Genomic DNA, 12,539 nt, shown 5'->3' on the forward strand with positions numbered 1-12,539 from the left:
CCCAGAGGGACCCCGCTCAGAGACTGCCCCGGAGACCCTGCCGGACGCTCTGTGGCCCCCGCCACCCCCACCAGCCCTGGATGAGCAGGACCTGTCCATGGCAGACTTCCCCCCACCAGACGAAGCCTGTTTCTCCGCCCTGGCCCCGCCGGAGCACCTCCCTGTCGCTGATGCTGCAGAAGCCCGGCTGGAGCCCGCGGCCACGGAGCAGCCACCTGGCACAAAAGCGGCACCCCTGCAGGGCAGCCCAGGGGCAACTTCGCTCCCCTTCTTGGCCACGGTGTCCTCCAGGATCCAGCAGGAGGGCACGTCGACTGGGGCAGCACTGCCGTCTCCCACCACGGAGTTGCCTCCTGCCTCGACACCTGGCCCTGCTGCCCCGCCGGGCTCCCAGCCTAGCCAGCCCAAGCCGGTGGGGGCCAAAGCTCCACCTCCCCCACCAGCAGCTCCAGCCCCCCCTGCTCTGCCCACTGGCCTCCAGCCTCAAGCAAGCCTTAAGAAGACAGTGAATGGCTCCCGGCTGGATCCCAAGAAGGAGCCTGCGTGTCGGACCAAGAGCAGCCCCATGCCAAAGGAGGATGCCAACCTGCCCATCGTCACGCCCTCCCTGCTGCAGATGGTGCGTCTGCGCTCGGTCAGTGTGGATCCCCACGCGGCCACAGACCCCAGCAAGCAGCCCCCTGGCCAGGCTGGGCTGGGTGCCAATGGCGAGGTGAGACAGGCCCAGCCTGTGCCCCAGAAGCCCATCCGCAGGGCCCTGTCCATGCGGCAGCCCGCTCCTTCCAAAGACACCGTGCCTTTGAACCAGCTCCACAATGCCGTACGTCTCAAGGCTTCCACCTTGTCTTCCAGGGAGGTGCCGGGACCTGCATCCTCCCAACCAGCCCATGGCAATAAGCTGACTCTCCCGGGCCCCGTGGCTGCTGGCCCAGAGGCCCTTGCAGGGGATGCCAAGGATGGCCAGGTATCCCCCCTCCACAAGTCGCCTGCCTCCACGGCCAGCTTCATCTTTGCCAAGAGCTCCAAGAAGCTGGTCATCGAGACCCCCTCCAGCCCGGATGCACAGGCCGACCTCAAGAGGAACTTGGTCGCTGAGCTGATGAATCTCTCTGGACAGCGCTCCTCAGCCCCGGCACCGACCCAGCCATGCCAGGCAGCCCCTGGCAAGACACAAGCACAGAGAAAGCCCAGCAAGATCCCACCTCCAGTCGCCAGGAAGCCTTCCCTGGGCACAGCGCAGCCCAAGTCGCCTGCAAGTCCGAAGCCGCAGGGAGTGGAGGCGCTAAGCTCGCCCCTGCCAGACAGCAAAGCCACAGCGGAAGAAAACAGGACTAAGAGCGAGCAGTCGGGGAACACGGCTCTCCCAGCAGAAAGCAGCAGAGCCGGGCACCTGGCTGGCCCAGAGACACCATCGCAGAATCCCCCAGCACAAGGTACTGGGGGCGGGAAGGGGCTGGGGTAGGTGGGCAGAAAGCAGACCCGCAGCTCTGCTGGTGCACCCCCGCCTGACTCCCAGCTCCCGCAGGGCCCTGCCCCAGCCTGCAGCACTGTGTCCTGCCCCCATGCATTGAGCAGCTCTCACTGGCAAGTGCCTTCTGCCCATGTCTGGGTCCCACCGCAGGGGATCCCAGCCATCCCAGAACAAGGGCCTGGCGGGGTTTGTGCATGTCTCAGCCCCAAAGACCATCTCAGCTTCCAGCTAGTTCCTTCCTTTCATTCCCTGGGCCAGGTCAGGTGGCAGAACTAGGGGTCATAAAATGAAACTAGTAGGTAGTAAGGTTAAAACAAGCAAAAGAAATTCACACAACCTGTCATTCAAGTGTGGAACTCGGTGGTCATTAGAGGTGGTGGAAGCTGAGAGTCTAACAAAGGGACTGGACACATGTTTGGAGGAAAGGAGCGTCACTCACTATTGAGCATGGGAGTTTGAGACAGCCTCTGAATCTGAATGTCCTAGACATTAAATGCTGGAGGCTGCCAGCGAGAGAGGAACAGTGGGAAAGACCTTGGTCAAAGCCAGTTCACTCTCCCTTTCAGTGTCCGCTCCCTGCCATGGTGGCACAGGAGACTGGGCAAGATGGACGTATGGTCCAGCCCAGCAGACGGCAGTTCTTCTGTTCCTCTTTAGCACTGGGGTTGGTTGTAGACTCAGCCGTGTCAGAACTGAGGTGCTCCTTCGCGTGCCCAGAGTCGGGGCTGCAACATGCAGTGTTGGAGGAACTCGGAGCCCCCAGGGCTGGGAGCTGGGTGGAGGTTTCCCAGCAGCAGCTTGGACCTTGCTGCCTCCATTTAGCCAAAGTCCCATTTCAGTCCCCAGACAGTCGGCAGGGGCAGCCCAGCATTCAGGGCTATGCTGGCCCAGCCTAGGGGCAAGGAGCAGCTCCAGAGACAGGCCCTGCCTTGAGATAGCCCAGGCCCAGGCCCAGGCAGGAGGGAAGGGCACATGCCTGTCCCACAGCCCCAAGGCCTCCCTTTCAGCTGCCAGAGAGCCAGCACTCAGGCCCAGCGGAGGCAGCCCAGTCTCCCCATCCAAATCTGTTGGAGCTTCCAACCCTGCCTGAAGGGGAGGGAAGCAGGTTGGCTGATGCCCTGGAGATCTGCCTGTGGTCCACAGGGAAGTCATTTCACCTCTTGCTTCTGGGCTGCCTGGCACCCCCTGTCCATGTGCCCATGGGGACAGCATAAGGAATGGGAGGCTAACCAACAGCCAGCCCAGAGCCAGAGGGCACCTCTACCTCTCTGGGCAATACTCTGCAGCTGGTAGACAGGCATAAGCCCTGTCTGCATTGGCTCAGGGGCTCTTCAGCTACAGAAGGCAGCAGCGTCAGGGTGAGAGCTGCCATCTTGACCCACACACAAAGGACCTCCTGAGCGAAAATCACAGCCTGCTGTGGCTTGAGGTAAAGCCTCCAAGGCTAGGGCTGTTCTTCATTCAGTTCCTGTTTGCCAGCTGGGCAACAGCCTCATTTGGTTTCTGGAGTCTGCTCCTCCGCAGGGGTTTGCCCCCTGCTCCTTGGCTTGGATCTCAGGCACCAGGCAGTCCAAGGTGGTCTCCCACCCACGCAGTGGCTAGTCTAGATCTGCTGAGCCTCCGGGATCAGGTGGATTCAGTCTAGCATAGTTGTTTTAGCTAGGCTGCATCAGCTGAATTGGGCACAGGAAACATGCGGTGCACAACCGACAGCACGAGGGGCAGATGAGCTTGGTGGCTTCAGTGATAGGTTCGCTACCCGAAGGCAAAGGACAGACTTTCAGAGCCTGTGTCCATCTCCCCCAGCCGAGTATGGCCAAGTCTCCAACAGGAACCTCTTCCTTTCCCCACAGACAGAAGGGAGGAGACCGCATGAAGGACAACGCTGCAGCCCTGGTGCCCCAACAGACAGGAGCGCAAATCTCTCTCAGGGACCTGGACAGGTCAAAGGATGTGTGTGGAGCTGGCGACGGACTCAATAAAAAGCAACAAACAGCCTTAGCCTCCGATGGCCTTGACGATACTTATGCAAAACTGGTGTTGGTTTTACTTTCTTAAATAACACAGCTTTATTTTGCATTTTTGTATGGACTAAGTCCCGCCCTGGGCTCGCCACTCCCATGCAGTGGGTTTGCCAGCAAGAGCCTGGCACCACTCGCTGGCAGAGACTGACCAGAGCAGCTGGCACAAGGACCCTGGTCGGGGAGGCCTGGTCAGGAGACGGCAGCCTGGCTCGGGGTTCACTCTCGCACGTTGTGGAGGAGCAGCCCCATCCTCCTGCACCCGGGACTGCATCGAATCAAAGCACTTTGGAGGAGGATCTGGAAGGCGACAGGCACTGGGGCTGGACACGCGCCTCTGCCAGGTTTGTTGCCCACACGTGCTCCTGTTTACATGGCAGGCTCCACCGCTGGCTAAGTGCCACTGAGACTGGCTTGGGAGGGGACCATTGCCAGCAGACCCCAGGGAAAGGAAAGCTAGCTCACAGCTAGAGCAGCCAGAGGCAGGCCCGGGGAGGCTGCCTGCCCTGAGTGGGCCTAAGCAAGCAGAGAGGGGAAACGGGGCCTGGGCACAGCTGGGGACCTCAGAGCAGATGCAGGAGCCCAGCTCCCTTCAGAGGACTGGCAGGTCCAGCTAGGCTTAGGCAGGCTTTGTCTGAGCACTGGCTGTACTCAGAGCAGGGACCGTGTGCGTGTGTGTGTGCCAGTGTGCGTGTGTAAGCAGCAGCAGGCCCTGCCCTCTGCCACCCCAGGGCTCATCCTGGCAGGGTGAGGGAGCAGGAGGGACTGAGGTCAGCAGAGGGGACAGTCTAGCTCTGGGGAAGAGCCTTGTCTGGCTGGCGTGGGGAGGAGAGGGTTTCAGGACGAGCCCTGGTGCATTGGCCACTTTGAGGCACACGAAGCTGAGGCCCTGACGGGCTTCACCATCAATGACCCAGCAATGCCCCAGGTTGGCAGTACCCCTGCCTCTCTGAGAAGGGAGCAGGCAGCCCCACAGGAACAGCATCGGTCCCCATCTCCGGGCTGAGCCTGGAAACAAATGCTGCCAGCTGCTGCATTGATCCCTGCAGCCTGTGCATGCAAGGGCCAGTGGGGGCAGCTCCACAGCCTTGGAGACCTGACCTCTTTGCCTGCTCTAAGTGGCATGGCTCCCTGTTGCTCACAGGTACTTGGGCACTGGGCCAGGCCAGCCAGGAGCAGATGGTGCTGAGGCTCTGGGTGGCAGGAGCCTAGCTGGCTTAGCACCAGGCGAGACCCAAAACCTGTGATTTTTTTTTATGTCTGCTCTCTGCTCTCAGAGGGGCAAAGACCAGGATTTTTATTTCTGTGCTCTTGGGGCTCCCCACCCCTGACCTCCATATCCTCAATTGTACAAACCAGGAAACCCAAACCATCTGCCTTGAGACGCTGCCACGTGGTGGGCAAGAGCTCTATATGCCTCTGGTAAAGGTGATGATTGAAACTTGCAGCCTCCTGTGCTTTGTGGATAACACCTGGGCTTTCCCTCCTCAGCTGGGACATGTGCAGTCACTTCAAGAGCAATACAGTGGAGCTGTTACCCCACGAGGGAAAGCAGCCAGACTAAAGTGCAGGAGGGTGACATAGGAGTCCCCTGCTGCCATTGCAGCACCATGTCCCAATGGACTGGGAATAGCTGCATGCAGCTGAGGCTGAGCCGACAGGCCCAGTTCCCCCTGGGGAGAAGTGCTAGTGGCAGAGTACACCTTGCATCTTCCCTCTTGTCCCAAGGGCTAAGATCGGGCAAAGCTGCCTTGGTCTCTAATGCAGAAGCCTGCAGCTCTGGCCCCTCCCCAGGCAAAGGTCCCTCCCAGGGGATGGGTGAGGGCTCCCCTCAGCTTCAGCAGCCCAGCAGTCTTGGCCCTACGCCTTCAATGGGAGCTTGGGGGGCTCAGCCCAATTTCTAGCAGGTAGGGTACACCACTATCAGCTTCACCTGCCTCTCCTGTGCTCTCAGGGCACCAAGTCTCAGCAAGGGAAAAGACAAGGCTGACCCAAGAAAGCAATCCCCCCACCCCTTCCCCTGCACTTTGAGGGCTCTTGAGGCTGAGATCCCCAGACCTGCCTGCCTGCTCCCAGAGCTGGCCTCCAGCGTGCTGCCCTCCCCAGTGAGGCCAACGCCATGGTCAATTCCATGCTTTATTTTGGGGTATGACAGTAACATGATTTTGGGTCCAAGGCTGGAGGGGATGCATCCCCCACCGCTGAGCAGACAGAGCTGTAATACCAGCCCAGGAGCAGCCGAACTGCTCCTGGCTGCTCTGCCAAAGACCTTAGAGCATGCACCTGAGCCAGCAGCGCCAGGCAGAGAGCAAGGGGCACGTGCCCGTGTCAGCCTAGTGAATGGCAGCTTCACAGGTTGCCAAGTCTACACCCTCTGCTAGCAGCTACACCAGTGTGAACACACGAGCTTCCCTTTTGAACCCACATTCAGGCCGGTACGTGACCAAGTCTTAGAGCTTTCCCAAGATGAGAATGGCAAGCTGCGCTAACAGCCCTGCCAAGCTGAAAGCCCAGGGAAGCACAATGACCGTTTTCAGCCAAGGCCTTTCCAGAACATGGTGACGACAGCCACAGCAGCACTTCAGGGAAATGGCTGGGCACACCAGCCTCCACCCCCCGTCCACCCTACCAGGGGCATAGTGAGTCACGTTCAGCAGACTCCTGGGCTCAGCTGATTGGGAAGATAACAGCTCCAAGGGGCATGAGGCAGGGTCTCCACTAGGCCAAGTCCCCAACACCACTGCAGAATGGGTGCCCCCTACCAGGGGCTGCAAACTCAGTCCTAGTCCCCTGGCACAGCAGGGCTAGAGTCCATGCATCTTGGCCAGACTGCAGGAGAGGCTGGGGAGGAGAATCCAGAAGGGGGTGAGGGATGGTGGTGGGTATGTTAACAGGCATGGGGACCAGATGCCTGGCACTGGTTAACTGATGTTCCCACCCTTCAGTGTTTTACACGAGATGCTGCCCTGCTTGGTCATGAGGGTTTTCTGCTTCCACTGAGCGATGCAGTCCTCAGAGATCCGGAAGTCAGCCTGGGGAGAACAGAAGTAGGATAAGGGTTGGGTGCAGGGTTCATGAAGCGAAGCCTGTGCTGCCTGGCCACAGCCGCAGCACCCACTTCCTTCACTGCTGCTGCTGAGCCCAGTCCAATCCCAGGGAATGGGGGATAAAGGGCTCCATTACCCCTTGCTGGTGGGGCCAGCAGTGACCCAAAAGGGTGGTAGCACCGTTAATGCTGTGCTTTTGCCACAAGGAGAATCTAGAGGACAGCGGCTACACTAAAACAGACCCCCAATTTCACCCTAGGTGATGACCAGTTGTCATGGAGCAGCAGCTAGGCCCTGCCAGAAACAGGCTGCCTGGTGGGGAGAGGGTTTGGCTGCAGAGTAGGGGGGCCTCCAGCTGGATGTTCCCTCCCTTACCTGTAGCTTCTCAAAGACCTTTTTCTTGGGCTTGAGCTCGTCGTCAGGCTGCCCGTGTTCATACCCCTCCACAAAGACCCGCTCACCTGGACAGGAGCCCACTGGCGGGTCCAGGGGCTCCACCTGCCGGGGCTCCCCAATGCTGCAGGGGGCAGAGAGCAGGGGTTAGCAGTGGGGATGGCACATAGGAGGCCTTTCCTCTGTGCCCCCTCAAAGGGATGAGGGGCCTAGGGACAGGCACAAACATCCTTGGATGACCGGGAAGCCTGGCAGTACGGGGGCATAGGGTCACCATCTCCAGCCCAGTTCAGCACATTAGGGGCTAGGCTGGAGTCACCCATGCCACAGGGCCTTTCCTCGCTCATCCCATGTAGAAAATAAAATCAGGACTGGGATGGGGGCACGGGATTCTCTTCCTCCACATCCTTCCCCTTTCTCTCACCTGGATGCACACAGCAGCATCCCCTGGGACTCAACCCCCCTCATCTTCTGGGGCTTCAGATTGCACAGCAACAGCACCAGCCTGTCCTGCAGCTGCTCTTCGGGCACGAACTGCACCAAGCCGCTGACCACTGTCCGGGGCGTTGGCTCACCCACATCAATCTGCTCCAGGTATAGGCTGTCGGCATCTGGGTGCTGCCAAAGCAAATGCCAACTTGTTCCCCCGCTGGAGGCAGGGCGCTCTCCCCTCCAGGGGAGTGGGCTGAGGGGAGCTAGGATGATCCCTGGTCTGTTCTGAGTGGTACCATTAGAGATTGGCCCTGCTGCTCCTCACATGGATAAGGAGATGGCAGCTGGCAGCGGCCTGAGGCACTGCCCTGGGGAGAACTCCCTGGACAATGGTTTCCAATTTGTACACAACAGTGAATGTAGAAAAGGTCGCTGTGCCACCACAGCCAACAGCCCCTTGCCACCACAGCCAGCAGCATGATCCCTCACAGAAGGCCCAGTACTCCAGCACACCAAAGTAGCAGGCATCCCTATCCCGGATAGCCACTTTCCTCACTACCCCCTGCTCACCAAGTTGGACCAGCCTTGCAAAGCTCCAGTACCTTTTCCACGCTGATCACTCTGCCCACACGGATGTCCAGCCGGGAGGGAATCACGTCTTCAGGGTCTGAATTTTTGGGACCCGAGTTCTTGGGACCTTTCTCTGCAGCCTCTGCAAGCATGTGAAAGGGAGAGGGTGTGAAGGGAGCCCATTCCCGAAGGAGCAGTGTGATGCATCAAGCCAGGAGGGCACAAGGTGGCCCTGTATCAGGCCAGTTCAAGGTTCAATCCTTGGAGTCAGTAGAAGCCCTTGAACCTGTGCAGATCATCCTCCCCTCTGCAGCCATGCAGTGTGCAGAGCACATGAAAACAGAGATGTGCATTGAGCCCTGTAGTGTCTGGGGGGAAGCAAACAGTCCCCCAGCTGGCCTTTCACCAGCCCTCAGAGCACAAGCTGAGCCGAGTATGGCAGATGCTGGCTGAGAAGCAGGAAGAAGAGCTGCGAGAGGCAGCGAGACTGTGGGACAGGTCTCCAGGCCTCAACCTAGGCATGAGGCTCATCAAAATTTTGTCATAGCCTCAGCCTAGGAGACTGTGTTCCTGCAGCAAGACCCCTCCATCCCTGCAGCGCAGGTGCCTGCTTACTGGCTTTGGCTGCATCAGGATAGGCAGCACTGGTCAGCTTCCTCATCTCTGGGTTGTTGAACTTCTCCCTGATGGGGTCCAGCAGCTTGTTCAGAGCCACCTCCACTGAGCTCTTCAGGTCCCCAGGGTGCACGACCTAGACTCACGGACAAGGGATGGAGTCAGCAGTGGGGCATGGGAGAAGGGAGCTTTGGTGCTCAGTCCCTGAGGCAGAAGGGAACCTGTGATAACATGCTCTGACTTCCCACACATACAGGCTCTGGCCTTTCCTGTAAGGGAGAAGTGGCTTCCTAGGGCCTAGCCTATCCAGATGTGTAACCATCAGGCTCAATATGGCCACATGCTAAGAAAAGCGGGGCTATGCCAATGCCATGAGGGGAGAGCTGGAAGCTGGGAGAAGTGGAGCTGGTGACTGACCTAGGGTCCTTCTCCCAAGCCTTGACACAGGAGAGCCCTGGCTGCAGTCTTCAGGGCTGCCATTGGGGGGAAGATAAAGCTTAAACCCCGAAAGCTGCTGTCACGGAAGACCGCATGGCATCAACCCCATCACTCTGGGCAGCCCCCAAGCTGGACAATGACACTGGCTCTCTCAAGACAGGTGATAGCAATGCTGCGTGCTATGGAACAGCTAGCGTGTTCCAGCCCAGAGCTGTGTTTCCAGGACAGCTAAGGGATTCCCAGTTCCCAGGGGCACCCTAGGCTTTACGGACTTGCCACGTGACACCAACCCACCCACTGGGCCAAAACCTGCCTACACTGATAGCCCATGAGACATTACAGACAGAGGCCCACATTGCACTTCTAGTAGGGAGCCTGCTGCTGAAGCATCACAAGCTCAACAGGGTCTCCATGCCTGTGGCCATGTGTGAATTGCCCCCATCCCATCACCTGCTCAGCGAAGTCCTTTTCCAGCTCCTCATACACTGTGTAGGTTTTGTTTCCTCCCCATTTTTCCTCTCTCAATATCACAAACTCTGTGACACAAGGATGCAAAGAGTCAGATTAACTCAGGGCAGGAGAAGCCCTCCTAGCATACAGATGACAACCTCTTCCAAGCCCCACCCCCCAGACCGCCCAGTGAAGGGTAGCATGGCAGGGATTGGGATGGCCCTGTACCCCAGGCCCTGGCCACTCAGGCACAACCCTCCTTCCCCAAGGCTGGGAGCAAAGGTGGCAAGACTCCTGGGGGACTAATGGGAAACAGGCCCCTTCCAGGGCACCAGGCTCTCACCTGACTTGAGGGGGAAGAGGACATGCTTGATGAAGGACAGGACCCCATTGTTCTCCACATTCCCTGGCTCACAGAAAGCTTTCTTCAGCTTCTTCTTGACATCCTCCTTCCGGTCCAGAAGGTCGATCTTTGACTCCTGGGAGGTGAGAGAAGGAGAGGCCCTAAGTTTCTACCAGAAGCACCTGGTGCAGCTTCGCAGGACCATTCAATATAAGATGCACCAAGTGCATGGAGGAGTTGGACTCTAGCCCTGGTTTCTAGTCGGCAGTTGCAGGTTGCTGCCTCCCACATAGAGCTACCTCTTACATCTGTCCAAACAAGAGTTCAGAAAGCAGCACTGCCTTCTGCCCTGGGATTCTTACCACCATTCCCTGCCCACACCCTGAGAGAAGCAAGATGTGTTGGAGGTGGCACCACTTCTCTCCAATTACTAGCAACAGCAAGGAAAGGGAAAGGTGCCTTTGTAGCCAGAGGGTTGGTGCCTGCAGCATTTAAGCTCCGACTCCTTGCCCTGCAGAGCATCATGTGGACACCATCATTTGTGAACAAACCTCTTCTGAAGAGCTCATTTTGCTGCCTGTCAGGCCAGGAACCATGGGGTTCATCAGATGGATGCGCTTGGTGTAGCCCAAAGCAGGCAGGTACTAGGGAAGGAAAACAGCACTCAGTCTCTCAGCTTGAACCAACCACCTCCTCATGTACATTGTGCATCAGCACCCGGCCATAAGAAGTCCCCAGAGGCAGGAAGCAGGGCTCAGGAACATCTTGGTGAGTCACAACCCCTCTGCTTGGAAGGGGCTCTGTCTCCACCTAGCCCAGACCCTTCCTGACATGCATGAGGTGGCACATGACAAGGGAGGCTGTGAGCAACAGCTGTAGTCAGGTACTGCAGGGGGAGGGGAGAGCAGAGGCACTGGGACTCCTGCATGGGGGCAGGCTGCAACCATACCAAAGTCTTTCAGAAGCAAAAGAAAACACAGTCCCTCCAGGTGGCTAACACAATGGCCACAGCATGCATGGTAGCAGCAAGGATGTGATGGGGCAGAGCAGCTGGGGCAAACTGCAGAGACTCTGCATATGATGGCATTGGCCATCTTACCCCAGGCTGGGCTCTGGCCAGCCCCTCATCCTGGGGGGAGTTTCAGCAATCCCCAGGTCTAACCTTTTCTGCAAAGGTGAAGATCTTCCGCTGATCCACTCCTCCAAACTGGGCATCCACTTTCAGGTACTCCTCGTCTAGGGCCTGCAGGGCAGCACATCCCAGAGTGAAGCTCCAGGACACGTAGGCCCAGGGACCCTCCCCACCCAATGCCATGCTACTTCTAGGGTCCACATACAAAGACCTCCGACCCCATTCCCCAGGCTAGGGACACTGGCTACAGTGAATGTAGAACAGGTCACAGCCCCTTGCCACCACAGCCAGCAGCGTAAACCCTCTCCCAAAAAAGGGCCCAGCTCTCCAAATTGGGAGAGCTCCAGAATGGGCTGGCACTCTGCAAACTCCTGCATGAACCACAGTACAAAGAAATGTGCCCTGTGCCAGACTCAAGACTCTTGGATCAGCACAAGCATGTGAGGATGTAGATTCACCCCAACTAGTACAGGCATTTGGCAGCTCTTCCATGCCAAGAGCCTGCTCCCACTAGTGCGGCTGCCACTCCCCTCAGTACCTGCAGCCCGGGGTACAGCAGACCGCTCAGCAATGGGTGCTCCACTTGCTTCACCACTTCCGCCCCCGCCTTCTTGGCATCATGCTGAGTGACGACGGACGAGAGCCTGTAGACGTCCAGTGTGTACTCTCTAGGCAGGGAGGAAATGGGGTTGGTACAACCCAGGTCACCCAGACAGCGCCTTGTCCCACCCGGCCCCACGCACAGAGCGATACCAACTGACTGGCTCTTCTCTGCTGCAGAAACCGGGCTCCAGAGCCCCTGCTGCTCCTTCCCAGCCCCTCTGCCCCGTCCTGCCCCCACGACACAGGCTGGATTCCCTAGCAGGCGAGATGGCAAAAAGCCGCTCCTCGCACGCTGCTCATTTCTGCTTCCACTTCTCTGACCTCACGTATTAAATCCCAGCCATGGCCCCAACGAGCGATGCCCACCCTGAAGGAACAGGCTCTTCCCCCCCCGCCCTGACTCACTTGCTGAGCTGGAAGTCGGTGCCTCGGACGAACGTGAGCTTCTCGAGGGGCACGCCAATGCTCTCCAGCATGGCCTTGATCACGGTCTCGTAGTAGCGGGTGCGCAGCTCCAGCAGCTCCCACGGCGCCTTCATGTTGTCCAGATAGGCGTGGAGGTCAGCAAACAGTATGGTCACCTGGCGCAGGGCGGGAGAGAGCCGGCACGTCGCGGGGCAGCCCGGGGCCCCGTCCCCCCCACACCCTTCGGGCACCCAGGCTGCGGCACGTACCTCGCATCCGGCCTTCAGGAAGTCTGCGATCTTGGACATGGGCACGAAGTAGGCCACGTGGGGCTTGCCTGTCGTGGCCGTCCCCCAGTAAATCTTTAGCTCGCGCTCCTTGAGGAGAGCTGAGAGCTTGTCCTCCCCGAGAACCTCCTGCAAGGCGGCCACAGGCTGCGGGTTACGCTGGGCCCAGCCGACCGCGAGACACACGGCCCCTCCCCAACCCCGCCGGGCGGTACCTGCAGGTTGCGGGTGACGAGGCGCAGCTTCTCGTCGGGGCCCGGCGGCTCCATGCCGGCGGCGCGGGGCGCGGGCGGACCGGGGACGAAGGGGCTCTGCTCAGCGCGCGACCGCCC

At 59.0% G+C, this 12,539-nt stretch overlaps 1 protein-coding gene across 1 annotated transcript; it reads right to left on the reverse strand.

The window, feature by feature from the left end:
• Nucleotides 1-5,614: 5,614 nt before the first annotated feature.
• Nucleotides 5,615-12,528, reverse strand: YARS (tyrosyl-tRNA synthetase). Its single transcript, XM_019547827.1, has 13 exons — nt 12,423-12,528; nt 12,190-12,336; nt 11,921-12,096; nt 11,451-11,580; nt 10,943-11,023; nt 10,332-10,424; nt 9,781-9,916; nt 9,438-9,523; nt 8,550-8,685; nt 7,967-8,076; nt 7,357-7,550; nt 6,915-7,056; nt 5,615-6,524 (listed from the first exon to the last, which is right to left on the reverse strand). Exons 1-13 carry the CDS (start codon nt 12,474-12,476, stop codon nt 6,414-6,416), a joined length of 1,596 nt encoding a protein of 531 aa, XP_019403372.1. The 5' UTR covers nt 12,477-12,528; the 3' UTR covers nt 5,615-6,413.
• Nucleotides 12,529-12,539: the final 11 nt, after the last annotated feature.

The sequence above is a fragment of the Crocodylus porosus genome, unplaced genomic scaffold (genome assembly GCF_001723895.1).
Source record: "Crocodylus porosus isolate Cpor-Errol unplaced genomic scaffold, CroPor_comp1, whole genome shotgun sequence".
Classification (NCBI taxonomy): domain Eukaryota; kingdom Metazoa; phylum Chordata; order Crocodylia; family Crocodylidae; genus Crocodylus; species Crocodylus porosus.